General features: G+C 41.3%; 2 protein-coding genes across 4 annotated transcripts in view; one reads left to right on the top strand and one right to left on the bottom strand.

Annotated features, from left to right (window-relative positions):
• The first annotated feature begins 1,837 nt into the window (after positions 1–1,837).
• RPP38 (ribonuclease P/MRP subunit p38) lies at positions 1,838–5,048 on the top strand. 3 transcript variants are annotated; one of them, XM_077174588.1, is made up of 2 exons: positions 1,838–1,961; positions 4,012–5,048. In XM_077174588.1, the coding sequence occupies exon 2, from the start codon at positions 4,039–4,041 to the stop codon at positions 4,885–4,887; it is 849 nt and encodes a 282-aa protein (XP_077030703.1). In that variant the 5' UTR covers positions 1,838–1,961; positions 4,012–4,038; the 3' UTR covers positions 4,888–5,048. The 3 variants fall into 3 exon arrangements, with proteins under 3 accessions (XP_077030703.1, XP_054497240.1, XP_077030710.1); XM_054641265.2 differs by lacking the exon at positions 1,838–1,961 and adding an exon at positions 2,115–2,269; XM_077174595.1 differs by lacking the exon at positions 1,838–1,961 and adding an exon at positions 2,884–2,907.
• A 210-nt stretch (positions 5,049–5,258) lies between these two features.
• Positions 5,259–18,375, bottom strand: part of NMT2 (N-myristoyltransferase 2) — a 35,697-nt gene continuing 22,580 nt past the window's right edge. Inside the window, exons 9-12 of the mRNA XM_054641251.2 lie at positions 16,864–17,034; positions 14,497–14,664; positions 9,610–9,747; positions 5,259–9,411 (exon numbers count right to left, since the gene is read on the bottom strand). Coding sequence (XP_054497226.1) covers positions 9,391–9,411; positions 9,610–9,747; positions 14,497–14,664; positions 16,864–17,034 — 498 coding nt within the window. The 3' untranslated portion in view covers positions 5,259–9,390. The remainder of the gene's footprint in view (positions 9,412–9,609; positions 9,748–14,496; positions 14,665–16,863; positions 17,035–18,375) is intronic.

Raw genomic sequence — 18,375 nt, 5'->3', positions numbered from 1 at the left:
GGTCTACTAAGTATAGAATAAAAATATTAAATCAATTGATAAACTACCCTACAAGTGTAACCACTGAAGAAAAAAAAAATCCATCTCTCTTGTATCAATGAATTGTTTATATTCATGCCCCTATACACTTATGTATGTGAAAAATTAGTTTCTATGATTGGCTTTTCACAAATGTTAAAGTGAATATTATATGTGTTGTGTTAGAAAGTAACGCTGTATTAATTCCCTTAAGTAGTGTGTTAAATATAGTTTTAGGTTATAAAAAATGTTAAAATAGAAACGATTCTATGTAGGATACTTTTTTTAAAGAAAAGACTTGCAGTGACATAGCAGCCACAGGACACCTAAATTGTTAAAAATGCCAATCACTTGTTTTCAAAATTTTAAAAATTTAATAGTAATAAAATGGTTATAAAAATAGTAATACAATTAGAGTAATAATAATTTGGACCCTTTGAATTAGGACAATATGAGACAATAAAAACAAAGAGTTACAGACGTCCGGGTACCTTTTTCTGGGCAGCACGAGCCCGAAAAAGGACACCCGTTAACATAACAAAGGATTAACCCTTAAAAGCAATAGCCTGTTGCATATTCATACACTTCATACATGATGCATAAATTCCATTCAAACACAGGATTCTGTCTGGTCATCGTCAACTTCTTCCTCCAAATCCTAACAGTGCCTTCGAGGCGGGAAGAAGTTCGTTTCTTCTGATAAGAGGGCAATAAATTCTTCTTCTCTGAAAGATTTAGGTGTCCTGTGGCTGCTATCTCACTGCGAGTCCTTTCTTTTTAAAAAAGTATCCTACATAGCATCCTTTCTATTTTAACAATTTTTATAACCTAAAACTATATTTAACACAGTACTTAAGAAAACTAATACAGCATTACTTTCTAACACAACACATATAATATTCATTTTAATATTTGCGAAAAGCCAATCATAAAATACATGCATTTTTCACATAAATCTTTCACAGAAAAAGAATTTATTGCCCTCTTATCAGAAGAAACGAACTTCTTCCCACCTCGAAGGCGCTGTCAGGATTCAGAGGAAGAAGTTGACGATGTCCAGACAGAATCCTGTATTTGAATGGAATTTATGCATCATGTATGAAGTGTATGAATATGCAACAGGCTATTGCTTTTAAGGGTTAATTCTTTGTTAACAGGTGCCCTTTTTCAGGCTCGTGCTGCCCAGAAAAAGGTACCCGGACGTCCGTAACTCTTTGGTTCTATTGTCTCATATTGTCCTAATTCAAAGTGTCCAAATTATTATTACTCTAATTGTATTACTATTTTTATAACCATTTTATTACTATTAAACTTTTAAAATTAAAAAAAAACCAAAAACAAGTGATTGGCGTTTTTCACATGTACATAATTTCCTAAGCATAGTTTGGTCTATGGTAGGTACTTCTGCATTTTTTAACCCACTAACTTCCATAAAACCATGCCAAAAAAGTAATTTGAGGGGAAACAAGTCCAGGTTAATTTAAATCAGGAATTAACAAGGAAACAATCCAAGTAAATGTAAGTAAATAAGAGATTAAAATAAAAACTTGAAACATTTCTGTAGTACCGGTGGCCTAGCAAAGAAGCTCTGCTCTTTCAGGGCCAAGAAGCTGTGCTTAACCGTGCTGTGCACTGCGGTGAATGTGGAAAATGGACGCACTTGTGATGATCTGTTAAAAGCTGAGGGCAGATTGCAGGAAACACTGAATGGAACCAGTCCTCACCTGTCACCTTGGTCACACACAGCACACCATGTCCGTGCACGGCACGGCGCACACTGCACCGCAGCGAGGGACTCCCCTGTGGCTGTGAAGCCCCCATGAAGCACCTGGTGACCCGGCCCTGACTGCGCTAGCTGACATGGGACTAAGCAGGTCTGCCTTCGCCTATGCGCCGGTTTTCGGGAGCGCTCGAGCCCTGGGAGCGCCAGCAGTGAGCCTAAGGTGAGAGGCGCCAAGGGCAGGCCCTGGGCACCAGCGCTTTATGGCTGCTGTGCGCTAACGCTACGGCCGCTGGGCCATGCGGCCCTGAGCGCAGCGCGGGCACCGCCCGCCGAGAGCCGCCGCAGCGGGAGCCGACCGAGCGCGGCCCATGCTCGCCCGCTCCGGACACCGCCCCGCCGCGGAGAGACTCCCCCGCCGCGGCCGGGGGCGGAGCGGGACGGAGGGCGGAGCGGGGCCGGGCCAGACCGGGGGCGGAGCGGGATCGGGCCGCGTCCCGCGGCGTGTTCCTGGAGCGCGGGAAGGCCGAGGTAAGGCGGGCTTTGCGCCGGCGGGCGCGGGGCAGCTGCGGTCTGGGGGGCCCCGCGGTCGGGCAGCCGGAGGCCGCTCCGCTCCCCGGGCCCGGGCCGGCCCGCAGTGCTTGGCGGCTGAGGGGCGGCGGCCCGGGGAGAGGGTGCTGCGGTCTGGGGAGAGGGTGCTGCGGTGTCGGCGGAGCCCCCGCCCCACAGGGAGCCGGCGCTGTGCGGGGCCGTGCTTAGCCCGCGTTTCGCTGTTGCCGGGAGCTGGCGGAGCCCCCGGAGCGCCCTGCGGCGGAAGCGCTGCGGAGGCTCCTGGCGGAGCGGGCGGCGTCTCTGCGATCTCCCTTCCGCCGGAAGCGAGGGGTCGCGACCGCGGTGCGAGGTGGAGGAGCTGTGTTCGTTTGTTCGCTCGTTGCTCTGTTTCCTTACTCCTGCACGCTTGTTTTCTTCAGGAATGCCCATTTTGAAAAGAAAAATGTAATCTCTGAACTGTGGACACGTTCCTTTTTTTTTTTTTTTCTTGTACGTGTCTGTTGCTGATTTTGCTTGCCAAAGGTTATCAGAGCATCCCTAATTGAAAGCTTTTAAAAGCGATAACCCAGAGCTCATTTTTTTTTTAATCACAAGCTTTCATTTCAACTGAGTCACACGTAAGGATTCTTATGGTCATTTCCATTTTTTAGTTGTGTTCACTTTTTGGTTGTTGCTACTGTGATGGTAAGCAAAAGGGATAACTGCACGAATGATAGCTCCATGAAGGACTAATAGGTGAAGTCGGCACATCTTTATCCTTACATCCCAGATGCAATCATTCTGGATGTTTGGGAGTTGAGGGGAATGCCAGCTCTGTCCTCCCCAGCCGGTTTCTCCAGTTTCCACCGCTGGAGGCAGATAACTGGAATAGATGGACCATCACTAAGGTGACCCAGGGCATTTCATAGGTTATTCTGAGAGTACTCAAGAGTGCCCCGGTGGTTTTTTTTTGTATTTTGGAATTGGGGGCTTTGCAATTTACCAGGGACTGCCCTCAGGCTTGACCTCATGTCTTCACTGCTACTCTGGACTAGATCAATCAGAGCAAGAACAATTACACTTTCTCTGCTCCTGTTCAGTTTTTCTTAGCCCTGAAGGCATTGTCCAGGTGACACAAAAGACCCCTTCTGAACTTCTGGAGACATGTAGGGGATTGCCTTCCTTCCCTGAAAGCATAAACTGTTAAAGAGTCCAAAAGTTTTTATCGTACCTTCCAAATACAGGGAAACACAAAGGCATGGACTGAAGATTGAAAAAACAGATTTATAGAATTCCTGAATAAATTCAGGAACTTGTTTCATGTTGTGATTTTTTGCCTTTTTTTTTCCCCTCCCATGTCACAGAGGGGCAATGCAGCTGTGCAAGAGTGAAAATGGAGTGGTCCTTCAACCTGTGATTCTGGGGATAGGTTGTTGCTTGGTTGGGCTTGTGTTTGTTGGTTTGTTTTTTTTTTTTACATCTGTAATATGTCCAGCTGCTTTTGTTCAGCTTTAAAAGGGTCTGTTGTCACTGCTGTTGCCATACCATCCTGTCCAGCTTTTTTTATTTATTTAAAAAAACCCAGCTCCACACCTGCCCTGTGGAAGATGTGTGAGGTTGATAGATGCCAGTATCACTGACATGCAATGTTTCTCTTCTGCATTCCCAGAAGAAGCTTCTGGTAACAATGTCCACAGCAGACAGTACAGTATTTGAAGTAATGTTTTGCTCTTTCTTCCTAGGGTGACAAAACACAGAACCACCTCAGGATGTCTGTAATTCAGCAAGGCACGGCAACACTTCGGAAAGCAAAGAAAACCACTGTAAAAACGTGTCTAGATAACCCCTTTGTTTTCCAATGGAAAACCATAGATGGAGAAGATATGCATTTTATACTGGAGACCTTAGAAGAAAGGATTAAACATATTGGACTTAAAAAGATTGAGAGCGCAAGAAAGAAAAAACGTTCCCTCACAAAAAAACAAACAGAAAGGAAGTGTGATGCCGGCACCAATGATTTCCCTAAAGAGGAAGCAGAAAGCCACCAACAAAAACCAGGATGGACTGACATAAGTATCAGAAGACAGCTTGCTATTGGAGTTAACGAAGTTACAAAAGCATTGGAAAAAAATGAACTTCTCCTCTTGCTGGTGTGCAAGTCTGCCAAACCCGCAATGATCACGTCGCACCTGGTGGAGCTGAGCGCGAGCCGCGCCACGCCGGCAGGGCAGGTGCCGCGCCTCAGCGAGACCCTCGCGCCCCTCCTCGGCCTGACGTCCATCCTGGCGCTCGGCTTCAAAAAGCACTCTGACACCTTCACCCAAGCTATAGCAGCAATAATCCCAAAGATCCCGGCCTTGGAAGTGCCGTGGTTTCAGTACAGAACTGAAGAATCCGTGGCTTATGCAGAGACAGATTCTTCAGGAAGTCTGGAACCCGAAGAGCTTGCAGAGGTGCTCGGGGATAAGCTCACGAGTCAGAAGCGGAAGCATACAGAAAGCAACCGGCCCGATCTCTCACATGTAATTTTGCAGCCTTTGAAAATCAAGAAACTTGTCCCAAATCCCAATAAGATAAAGAAACCACCTCGCAAAAAGAAAAAGGCTTTTTCAGCATAACTGAGTTTGGTTCTTTCTATTAAACAGATTTTTAAATGCAGGATGGAGTACAGTTCTAACAGTTTGTTTAGGCTTTACAGTGTAAAGGTCTTGAATACAAGGTGAACTTCATGTTGCATTGGGTGAGGTACTTTCTGCTTTAATAAAAAATACTGCTCAGACTTGAGTGTTAGTCTTTACTGGGGGTAGGTATTTTCATTTGCAGCTGGAGATCAGAGTTAAAGCCGGTAATGAACATGCCAAAGTAATTTTAAGACATAATTTATACTTCTTTGGAATGAATACAAAGCATTAAATCAACTTTGTCTTTTTACACAGATGAACATGCTTTAAGCAAAAGAGATTTAAGTATAATTACTCAAACAAATAAATACCAAAATTGAAAGTTTATTTAAACAAAGGTCCATGCCAGTATAAGTCTTTTAAAGCTGGGTTCAAGTAAATAGCACAGGCAGACTTCCCTTTTGAACTCTTATTATAATTTGTTCTGCTGAACAACTTGTTTTTGGTCACAAATGTATGCAGACTTGGGTTCCACCTGATTCCTGGTGCATGGTATGCTGAAGGAAAAGCTATTTCCAAATACAAATCCAAATTACTACTGCTGCGGTATTAAAAAAAATACTTCCATATGCAAACTATTAACACATATCCTCTGAGAAAATGTAAACCTAAACTCCATTAGATCTCTAAATGAAATCTAACATTATTTCCCAGGAAATTGACATAAGCCATATACTGTTTTATATAAAGTAAATGAGAACTGTAACTGCTACAAGACTGAAAATGTAATTTCTGAGTTTCCCTTAATTTACAGTGGACTATGAACAATTTTCTAATGAGGGTGATAGGAAGGAAGGGAAATAGCACTGCAATTCAGGCAATCAACAGCCTAGGAATTTACTTGTAGAAGAAAGCATAAAATACCTTAACTGAGTAACTTTTTTTGTTCCTTAAAAGGTGAAATTTACATTATTTTTCAGAGATTTGTTAATCCAGACTTCCATTGCCATCCAATAGCTCATCTGTATTTTGAATTTATTTAGAGATTGCTTTAGTTCATGATACCAACTATGAAGACAGGCAGTAGCAATGAGCAGTGATTGTGTAGTCATGATGCTCCTTGAAGTTTAAACACGGCATTTAAATGCTACAATTTTTGTCCGTGTCTGAGGGTTCAAGAAGAGGTGAGATTTCTTTGCCTTGCTTCACAGTCCTTTATACAAGTCCCTTTTTCTGGATTTCTGAGTGCATAAAACTTGAAGGCATGCTAGCACTAGTGTATTTCATTCCCAGGCTGGCTAACCATAGCATAAGAGTTGTAGCATTTAGACAGAGCATAAGGATTAGCTTTGGTAAACAACATAAAAACAGCAATCATCTTTCAAGCACTTCACTGCCTGCCCAGGTCTATGTCTGTCTTCAGGGATTTGGGTTCCCTCTGCAGATAGGAAGTTACTTTGGGAAAGAAATAACAGATGTTTAAAAAGCCAGGTGGGAAAGGTGGTAGAGCAAGCTTTACATTTGCCAAGCCTTTGCAAACACCTATTAGGTTCTGAGGAGTCTTACCTTCATAGCAGGACTAATGCACACAGGTTCAACCTTGGAAACAAGGGAAAGGTCTCTCCTATTGAGCTCCTGACAGTGGCCCCACACAGATCACACAGATATTCACCTTTTGTTTAGTACCTGCCTAGCAAGTCAAAGTAAGTTGCCACAATTTTTACCTCCGGAGTCATTATGTGGGTGCAGGCTGGGACACCTTCAAGATTCAAGTCCTCTTGATGCTGTGATACTTCAGCTAAACACAAGTGAAGAGCACTCAGCAGGGAGAGAAGAGGCCATGCTTAACACACACAAGTCCATGAAGAGAACTCTTCAAGAGCTGCCCCAACACTCAGGCTTAGATGCCTGTTTCCCTCATGCTCTGGCTGATAAATTTTCTCTCTCAGCTACAGTGCTGCACAGCTTCTACAGGAGCATGTCTCTGCCCTCCAGCCCCCTAGTGAACATGCAGAGGGAGCCAGACAAGTTTATCCCCTGGATTCAGAAGCAGATGACACTATTTTACTAGAAGAGAGCACAAGACTGGCCATGCTCCTTCCTTCATGTGCCATAATCTGAGGATTTAGGCAGAAGCCAGGCTGCAGGAAACCCACATTCATGTCTGTCTTCTACCTGGACATACTTGGTCCTATCATGGCCTCAGTTTTACAAAGGACAATACTTGGGAGGATCTGCCTTCTGATTTCAGAGGAGAAATGAAATCATCTGCCTAACATTTCTTCCACTCACAATTTTTTGAGGGGAAGGAAGGCAGAAAACATGAACATATCCTTCACCTGGGCTGTGATCACCTGGGCTGTCTCAGCAAGGAAGTATCTTTGCTACAAGGACAGAGCTATGCCCTGCTGTCCCACCTCACCTCAGGCAGCCCTGAGTGAGGACTGCAGAGGCTCTGCCTTTAAGAGCTGAAGCAGAACACACTGAGCTCCTTGGTGAACCTCATCCCAGAGTGCTCCATGAAAATGCCTGCCAAGGAGGCACCATCTTGTCTTCTAGGAGTTAAAAACTTAAGTCTTTGATGGGGTCAAGATAAAATCCTTCTTGTTACTTCAGGTATCACTACCATCAATTACATTTTCAGGCACTTAATTCTGCTCAGGCCTCACACAGAGTCCAAGCTGTCTCTGCACCACCTGCTTTACTGCTACTAGGAGGGAGGTATCAGGAGTGGCCAGAGATGTAAAGCCCAACTGCACTGTGAGATTTCCTGTGAAGTCCTTTTAAATTCATGAGGTCCTGAGCTGGTGCACAGCCAGGGGTCAAACAAACCACGTTCAGTCCCTTCCTTTGTTTGAAGGAGGTCGAATGCTTTAATCAGCTATAATGCATAAGGGAAAGTATTTATCACTGTTTCTAGGGCAGAATCCTCTCACCACAATTCAACAAGAAAAAGAAACCAAACCACAAACCATTCACACAGTGGAAAAGGAGCGGGAAGAAAGAAAAACCCCACTGCTACAAGGTAGTGGGTAGGGCTAACAGTTATGAAGAACAGACAAATTTATCTTCATGTACAGAATTAAACTTTCAGCAAAATCTGCTGTCAGAATTACAGGCATGTTTAAAAGGAAAGTTAGACATTTGCATTTCATGAGATATTCAAGTCACATTCAAAAGATGCTCACAGCACAGAGGCTTCACTATACCACAATTTGGCACTTTCAGCTAGAACAGTTTCTTAACACAGATTTTCTCAGTGCTCACGCTTCTGCAGCATCCATGAGCTGAAAGAACTGCTATCATCTCTAGCTATGACGCTATGCTGGAATGCATATAAAGTGCTTCAGAAGCCACTCCCATTGCCGAGCATTCATGAGGAAATTAAAACAGTTCCACCCAACAACAAAGATCAGCCCTTCTACATTTCAGGAAGTGCAATACAGAGACTTCCAAGGACTGAGGGCAGAGCATTTCTCTTCTGCTTACCAGCCACGTATATAGCAAAACTTCTTGTTCCAAAGTCAGGATAAAAACACTACCAGGAACAATTTATGAATACATATTTACACAAGGTACTTTTCATTAGAATTACAGACTTCATAGGAAATCAGAGTAGACAAAGGAATATGTGCAATTTCGCAGAAGCGTTGAAAACATTCAAACTATAAATATCCTGATAGCACTACTAAAATTCTTAGTTTTACACACAGGCTGATGTTATTCTACTGAGGAAAAACTAAGGTATTGTGCCACAACTGTAAATTAAGTACAGTAATGTATTATCATTCTGGCAACACAGATAACACCTGCACTGAACAGTGCGATACTGTTAAATCAATCCACTGATCTATTGAAGATCAAAGTACAAATCTGTATTTTTTATTGATTTGGCAGCGTTGCTTATGGAGAAACAAATGCACTAGTTAAACCAGTACACTGTCATTCTGCTCCAGTTACAAAAACACCCAGGACTTTCATAGAGCTACAAAGGTATCATACTTCATGATTTTCCCCCAAATGATGATATCCATGTTAAGTAAATAAGCAAAGATACTCCAGTTTGTATCCTTCATTCTATTACACTGACATACATACATCACCACTTAATAAATAGAAATGCAGCAGTTCATCCACATAATAGCAAATATTTTTGTACCCTAATCCACCACTGAAGTTCAGTTTATACAAAACAGTCTTTTCTACAGAGTGGAAAAAAATACCTTCTTCTCATCCAGGTGCAAGCTAAGCTTTGAAACTTAAATGAATGTGCTTTTTATTCTTTTCATGGACAATAGAAGAGTTTCATGAACCGTCTGATCTGTCTGAAAATGCATAAATTTGGTCACATGTGGATGTCTTCATTGATCAGATTTAATGGACTATTTCAGTATCACTGACGTTGTGCTTTTACTCCTCTTGAACAAGACCATTTCAAGAGTTATGGAGATCAAATTAACTCAAAGGATGACCTCAAGAGTTCTAGAAACATAAGCGTTCTCATTGTAATACAAGACCAACCTAAAGGAAGAAGAAAAATATGGTATTTTAGTTCAAGTATGGCAGTAAATCTAAACATCAGCAGTCTTCTGCATTTCAATTATGGATCATCAACAGGGCCAATTACAGTATTTTTAAAACTTCTGCACATTGTTGGCCAGTGTAAACTCATGTACCATTACATCTAATGGAATTCAGGAACTCATTTTTCTGCCTTACCTTTTCAGATTCCATGCCTGGACATCTCCAGTTGTACAAGTAATACTGCAAATTTCCATCTCCAATCCCAAACTTGAGTTTTTCCAGGAATGTTTTGTTTTCCATTAAGTCTAGTGCATTGAACACATCAAATCCTTTCTGGCAACAGCAAAACATTTTTAAAATTTTACTTTTGAAATTTTCAAGTGACACACAAATGATACTTTACAGAGTGGCATACGGTATCCAAGAGACTTAGGCTAATTAAAAGGAAAAAATACAATGGAATAAATCTTGTCTTTTAATTAGGTACACACATTTGTGTACCTAATTAAGATAGTGTACCATAAGATGACATTTTCTCAATAAAAACTAAAGTACAATGCACAAGTACTTGAAGATTAGCTCCAAAAGGGTATAAATTTTAAAGCCATTTTCGAGGCCTAATGCCTAAAGAGTTTTCCATTATTTTACCCTTAGAGACATGCATTTTTTACAGTCACATACAGTGTTTTGACACATATGGCCTATTCTAGCTGAAGCTCCATAATACAGTTACTGTGGTTTTCAGCAATTTATCATTCTGTTAATGATAAACATACCTTTGTGATTTAGTCCTTTTCTGAAATGCCATTCTCTTTAGAACTCAAATCTTTCATGTGATTCTCCCTCCCTTACTTGTGCACTCTCTACCAAATCCTCATTCATAAACCTCCCAAATTCACCACAAAGAGACATTTTTTGTCTCAGAAGAGCCACATGGCCAAATCAGTCTCAAAGAGTTTTTCCTCCATTAACACATACTCAAACCCTTTCTCCTCACTGGGAACTCTTAACAAGCAGCCTAAAGCCCAGGCCTGGTAAGCCATTGCAGCAATAATCATCACATATGGAGAGCTGAATTTGCTCGGGGGTGTGGATATAAAATCCATTTATTTTCAATTTATTTCCAATTAACTACAAGGGAGTCTGACCTAAGCTCCTGGAGCCTTAACAGCACAAAGGTACAGCACCAGCAGGACATGACACACTTTTAAGACAAAAGGTACAAAACAATAATGCTCAATTACTTAAGCACAAGAAGATGGGGTAAGGAACATTCTTTACTCAGTAAAAAAAAATAGATATTTTTTCTTTTAAATGAGCATCCCATATTAGGAAAAAGGGGGTTTGAAGAAAAAGAGCACTTAAACTCTTCATCAGGACTATTTAAAAGAAAGTTACAAAGCACAGACAGTGAGTTCAATAAGGCTTCCTGCTACCTTACACAAAGATCATTCTGTGTGCAGATGACACCATGCTAAGTTAAATGTGCTGTGAAAAACATGCAGAAATAAGACAATGAGGTGACAGTATTTGACATTTGGCACTGAAATTAAATTTTGAAATATTCCAAGTAAGTAACAGTAACAGCAATCTCAGAAGGCAGGAAAGGAAGTGGGGGAGGATAGAGATACACTCTAGATACAAGCACATTAAGGTCTGCAATTAAACACTCCAAATTCAAACAAAACTCTACAGATGTAGTTTTAATTCAGTATCTAAATATCAGCAGATTAGTTTCAGCTTAGGATCTTCTGAGAGGGATGAAAAGGTTTCTGTTCCAAGGTGCTTTCTCTGCAGCTCTGACAGATCACTTAACCAGACTCAGAAGAGAATTTCTTCCCTGTGTTCTAGATCTAGAAACTTTGTGTCAGCTTCAACAATAAAATATGCAGGGCTTTAGAGGGGTTATCCTGATGCAAAATCTCACTGTCTCTCCATGCAGAATGCATAGAACCTAAGTTAACAACTCCAAATTTCGGGTTTTACTTTGAAGGTCAGGTGTTTTGTCCTGTAACAGCCAAACTAATTCTAAATTAATTTTATATAGTGTAATTTGAAGATAAAAATAAACATTAGCTGGCATGCAAAACCTTAAATCAATTTGCTGAGCTGAATTTGTATTTCCAAAACCCATGCTTTGGAGTTAAAGTACAGAAAGGAGACTGTGGTGGAGACTGACAAGAGCCAAACACCCACACAGCCTTTGCTTTACTGCTCTCCCACAGGATGGGGAGAAAATAGAAGGAAGGTAAGAGGTCTTGTGAATTGAAATAATGACAGTTTAACAGAGAAGGCAAAAGCTGAAGGCACAAGGGAAGCAAAAAGAAGAATACATTCACTACTTCCCACTGCCAGACAGATGTCAAACCACTTCCTGGGAAGCAAGACCTCAGCATGCATAATGATTGTTAGGGAACATAAATGCTATCACTGGAAGCATCCTCCCTTCCTCCTCCTTTCCTTTAGCCTTTATTGTGGAGCAGAACATCTCTTTGGTCACTTGGGGTCACCTGTCCTGTGACAGGTGTGTCCATGTCCCCTCCCAACTTCTTGTCCACCCTCAGCCTCCTCACTGCAGGGGACAGAGAAAGCCTTGAGGTTGTGCAAGCACTGCTCAGCAACAACCAAAACCCTGGTGTGTGATCAGCCCTGCTTCAGTGACAAAGAGCAGAACCATATGGGCTGCAAGGAGCAAAGTTAACTCCATCCCAGCCAGACTCACCATGTTTGTAAACAAAGCCTGTGAATAGGATGCATTATCATCTCTCCTCTGTTGCCTTACTCTCCTCATGTAAAACTCAACTGCCAGATCTGCAACTATAATTAGGCATCTAATGATGCATTACAGGCCCAGCAGGTACTTAAGAAATCCACAGGTGTCTAAATCCCAGTATTGCAAGGGATATAGGATGATCTGCTCAAAAGGGAAGAGCTGCATTTCACGTTGAGAGAGAAATGTATGCAGGGGAAGGTGCAAAGCCTTGGGGTCAGACCATGGAACTGCCTCCTCACCTGTCCCACCATGGCCTAGAGAATGGACAGACACACAGCCTAGAGAATGGCCAGACAGCCTAGAGAATGGCCAGACACACAGCCTAGAGAGTGGCCAGACACACAGCCTAGAGAATGGCCAGACACACAGCCTAGAGAATGGCCAGACACACAGCCTAGAGAATGGCCAGACACACAGCCTAGAGAATGGCCAGACACACAGCCTAGAGAGTGGCCAGACACACAGCCTAGAGAGTGGCCAGACACACAGCCTAGAGAGTGGCCAGACACACAGCCTAGAGAGTGGCCAGACACACAGCCTAGAGAATGGACATACACACAGCCTAGAGAATGGACATACACACAGCCTAGAGAATGGACATACACACAGCCTAGAGAATGGACATACACACAGCCTAGAGAATGGACAGACACACAGCCTAGAGAATGGACATACACACAGCCTAGAGAATGGCCAGACACACAGCCTAGAGAGTGGCCAGACACACAGCCTAGAGAATGGCCAGACACACAGCCTAGAGAATGGACATACACACAGCCTAGAGAATGGCCAGACACACAGCCTAGAGAATGGACATACACACAGCCTAGAGAATGGCCAGACACACAGCCTAGAGAATGGCCAGACACACAGCCTAGAGAGTGGCCAGACACACAGCCTAGAGAGTGGCCAGACACACAGCCTAGAGAATGGCCAGACACACAGCCTAGAGAATGGACATACACACAGCCTAGAGAGTGGCCAGACACACAGCCTAAAGAATGGCCAGACACACAGCCTGGAGAACGGACAGACACACAGCCTGGAGAATGGACAGACACACAGATCCCTGGTGCCACACTTCTAACCCAGACCAACCTTTTTCCACCTTGACTTTTAAGAATAATTACCAGTATTTTTAGTCACTCCTGAAAATAATACTGGCTTCTCAAAGTCTGTCTCTGAACTTCCTTTTGGATCATTCTGGAGCCTGAACAACAATATTTCCCATAACCATCCAGGGATTTTTCCCTGACATACAGTTACTGAACTGCTTCTAGGTTAACAAGCCTCAGCAAGCAGTTCCCATCACAGATGGCAGCTCAGCTGCTGTGCTGTTTGAACGTGGCTGGGACAGACAGGCTGAAGATTGTGTGGCTGCTTTGATGCAGCCTGAAGTCTGAATACAGACAGTCTCTGCAGACCATCACTGGCTTCATCCAGAACCAGCACAGAAACCTCTGTGGCAGGTGCAGGCAGCTTGGAGCACTCCCAGGAGGCTCTAACACCACCAGCAGTGCAGGAGGGAGGAGCAGAAAACATTCCTGTGTCTGCAGCCTGCTGGGAATGGTGGCAGAGTGGGTGCTATGGACCACAGGAAGCCTGTGCACCATTTGAACAACCCAGGGCAAATAGGTCTGTGCAAATTCAGAGTGCTGGCATGTGCCATTGGTGTTAGCACTGTACTCCCATGAAACCACAGTCACTAAGAGCTGAGAAATAGCTTTTCATTAGACAGTACTAAACTCTCAAAATTCTTCTGTTTAAGAAGAAATTTATAGTCTTTTCCCTTCCATTCAACCAAGCATCTATCAGTATAATTCCATACCTAAGTGTATGTTTAAAAGCTACACCATGACATCACCTACAGAGCTTTACATGGAGCAATGACAACATGATAAAGCTCACATAAATAAATTTCTAAATTTTTTAGGAACAAAAAATAATCTAAAAAAGCAAAATGTATTTGGTAGCGCATATGAATTTATCTCCAAGGGAAATTATTTTAGTGATACTTTTCATTCCTCTGATACTTAGTAACTATGGTCATCAGTGTGCTCTTGGGTGTATCCACAGTTCAAGCTAATGAAAATATTTTATGCATTTGTCATTCCCCAGCATCACTCAGAGTAAAAAGGAAAAACAAGCATACTGCTTTATATTTTGATATATATATTGTATATGTCTCATCAACTGCACTCTGTGCTGTAAATGCACTGGCATGGATAAATTACTCCAGTTCTTACCTTGCCACTATTCCTAGGAATACTTTTGTGAATGAAGCAGAAAAAAACCAACCTACAACTTACCAATTTAGCTATAATGAGTGCATCATTCATTAAGTCCAACAGGGGAGTCTCTGTATGAATATTGTAAAAGGAATAGGCAGCTTTGAGGCTTTTATGAACAGGATGATGCATCACTGTTGAAGGTAATGTGTAGAAACTGAGGAAGTCTGTTAAAATACCATTTGAACCCTATAGGAAACCAAAACAAAAAAGTCCATTAATAAGTAATCAGTTGCTGGTTAGGCTGATGTGACAGTTCTACTGAAAGCAATAAATGCAGCAAGGTTTGAGTACTGTAAGTACTATGGCATAGCACCTAGTCTTAGCTAAGAGGAAACAAACATTTAGATTTTTCTAGTCTATTACACCACTAACATTCTGACAAACAATTGTCAAAACAGTCGTTTTCTATGGGCAAAGCTAACAAAGCACACTTCCACTGAAAGTATCAAAGTTTTTTTCTGACTGAACTCATTTTTAATAAAATATTCTTAAAATATTATAGATATTTTAAAAACCTGATGACATTCACATCAAAGAATATTTTTCTCATCTTTCTAAAAACAGAGAAAAAATCTACTGTGCTGGTATACAAAGCATATTAGTAAAAACTCCCCAGAGTATCTCCAAGAAAATAAGGTAAAGGAGACACACAAATACTTCTTGCTTGTTTGCTTTACTTTTGAATGACTAGTAACCACTAATTAGAGTTTAATGAAGGACCTCAGATGGCTCCTTAAATTAATAGTACTTCTACAGTAAAATGTAAAGCAATTGAACCTACCACATGCAAAAAAGCTTTTGTCTTAGAGCAGGTACAGATTCTGTAGTAGAGTAATACTAACTACAAGGAACAGAAAAGTTATTGAGTCACTCACTAAATTCAGTAAGGATGACAAAAATATTAACTCATAAATTATACAGAGTATTTTAAGGTCTTAGATCTGCCCATTACAAAGATGACTTAAAAGTCTGATAGTAGCTTCTCCAGGTCTTAAAAAGATTTTAAGCACTAACAAACCTACATTTTGTGTAGTAAAAAAAATAGTTCAAGAGACAGCATAAATCAAGTAAGTGAAGACTGTGCTGTTTAGTTAATGTGGCACTGTTAATGTCACATTCATGTTAATCCTGGTGCTTGTGAACTCTCCTGTAGGCTTCAATCCACAAAGCAAGCCAAAAACCAACTCAGGGAGCAGGGCAGAGGGCAGGGAGAAGAGGCAGTGGAGAAAGAAGGTAGGACTATAAATTGGACCATGGAAAAGTCCAGTGAGCACTAGACTCACTACAAAGCAGAAAGCTAAATTTGGATCATAAAAACTGATGAGCAGGACCACTCATCTCCAGCAGCTCTAGGTTCCCTAATTCAGCTGAGGCTCCTGCACAAATTCAGTTTACCATGTGGGAACACTGAGCTTCACAACCTAGGGCTTTTCTGAGGAGAATGTTTAGGGATGTTAGTCCTGATCATTTGAAAATAACATTATCACTTTAAGCTAAGTAATACACTGTCTAAATATGCTGTATACAACTGATTTTATATGGACTCAAAGAGAAGGGTGTATCTTTCCACTAGCTTTACTGCACCTATTCCAAACATGTCTGGGAGATTTACAATTCAAATGCACTCCTATTCCTGCACTCCTTATTTTGAGAGAAGCATTATGACCAACTCTCTGGAGGGTGGGGGTGCTAGATGTGTATGTATGTGTATATATATATATATATATATATATATATATATATATTCATATATACACTAATTCATACACATTTGTACACACATTCTTTTACTGGAAAAAAACACACTTTACCAGTGTGTAAAAAAAAAGCAAACCATCAAAAAAACATAATTCCCCCAGCAGGTGCCTCTAAAATTAGTTTTTTTTAAACAGAATTTTGTAATGGTGTATGGCAGAAACGTGTACACCTGGGAGAATGATAGCCAATCCAAACCAAATCCTTATCTCAGTCATGGCATACTTTTTCCTTTTTTCTAGAAAAGGAGGTTTGAAGACCACTGCTTAGTATCATGTCATACCTCTGCAAAAAAGAATCAGGAAATGCAGGTGGAAAAGTTGATCTCAAAATATGCAGGGTTCTTGTCAAGATAGTGATGTTTTGATATTTCAGAATTCTTCTTTAAGATATTCTATTATAAGAGCACTGCAGTTTATCACAGGCAAACATTTTCTTATTAAGAGAATGTAATACAAAGAACAAAGCTTGTAGTTGTGGTATCAAATTCTACCTATAACACACATATTTCATACTGCCTGCACTTCAAGAACTTGATGCTGATATGAACTACTGTCTGGCACTCTGGGTGCAGAGTGCTCTGAACTACTGAGGGACACTCACATTAATATATGTTAGTGCATATTTTACCTCTACCACATAAGTGTCAATAATATGATCCCGAGGCAGGAACCAGTGGGCCACCTCTTCTTCATCCATCACAGGAGCAAGATTAAACTGTTTCAAGTAAGTATTGATTAATTCTTGTACTGCTTTAGTATCTTTTTGTTCCATTGGTCTCAAACCTGAAGTCTTTGTGGCCTTGGTGAAAAAAAGAAAAATAAATGTTAGGATGTTAAAAGGAAAACTGCACACACAGCAAAGGCTGAAAGTAGGTTGCAGAGTCACTCCACTTGCTATAATGCATTCATTATTAGCCTACTTTATCCCAGCCACCTAATTCATTATGCTATTTTACACACAGCTTTCAATCAGAATTCCCTCTCTTCTAATTATTGGGACAGTCTGGGGCACTTCAACCTTTTAATTTCATTATTGAAACAGCTTCATTTCTCCAGAGAAAGACATACCATCACCAACTGCCTACACTTTGGGCAGTTTGTATTTTTATTTTTTTTTTAGGTTAATCTATTTCTTATCTTCTTCTAAACTACATGGAGCCCAGACACTGAAACAAAACAAAGAAACTTACATATCAGAAGTTATCTCAAGACAACACCACATGCAATTCAAACTTTTGGAAATCACAGTTAAAATCAATGTCAGCTGATTAAGTTTAATTATAAATTATTTAACAAAAGAGATTCTACCTATTTTTGGCACTTGTAAACTTCCTTGCTAACAACCTCCTACACAGGCACAACTGCTATTCTGGTAACAAGAAAGCTTCTCATAACTTACAGCTGTCTGAAATTATATTTTAACAAATATTTTTCTGACTTTAAACATCAAAAAAGGAAAGAATTACTTTCTAGTATTATGCAATTATTGTTTAAACAAGCAAAAGTGATTAAAGTTTTCCTCCCATCTTTTGCCAGCCTTCCTGGATAACTCCTTTTGGGGAGGCTAATGCTTGCTCTCTTCAGTGCTCATTTATCCTGCCTCCTCTGTCTGAGCTCCATACTTGGGCACGTACCACATTAATCATAGCAAAGTAAAAGGCAAGAGCAGCCAGGTAGAGACTTGATTACTGGAAGCCTGCAATGAGTGTAGCTGATTAGGCTTGGCCCAAAAGGCATTATTCTGGGGGAGATGTTTATTCCTGCACTCTGGGAGTCAGCAGCCAGATGAGAAATCAAGGAACATTTTGCCACAGCTCTGGCCTATGTATTACATTTCAGTCCTCCTGCTTTTCTAGGCAGCCTGGGACTATATTTTGACTCCACAACAGCACATCAGCTGTATTTTTAAATGCTCTCATTCCAGAAGGGTGTACACTTGACACATACAGGAAGGATGGAGGAAAAGCAGCTGGGGTGGAAGATCTTTTTCCCCCCAGTAATGCTCAGAATCACCACAGTAAGTGACTATTTGCAATCCCAGAGGTGAGGGGAAGTGTACAGAACTGTGCTAAAATTTGTTTCTCTGGGCACGTAATCATGCATCAGTATCTCAGCTGGTCAGGAAAAGACAACAGAGACA

Source organism: Agelaius phoeniceus, chromosome 1, assembly GCF_051311805.1.
Source record: "Agelaius phoeniceus isolate bAgePho1 chromosome 1, bAgePho1.hap1, whole genome shotgun sequence".
NCBI classification, from domain to species: Eukaryota; Metazoa; Chordata; class Aves; order Passeriformes; family Icteridae; genus Agelaius; species Agelaius phoeniceus.
Note: the sequence above shows the minus strand (reverse complement) of the source record. Positions and strands in the feature narration are given on the sequence as shown.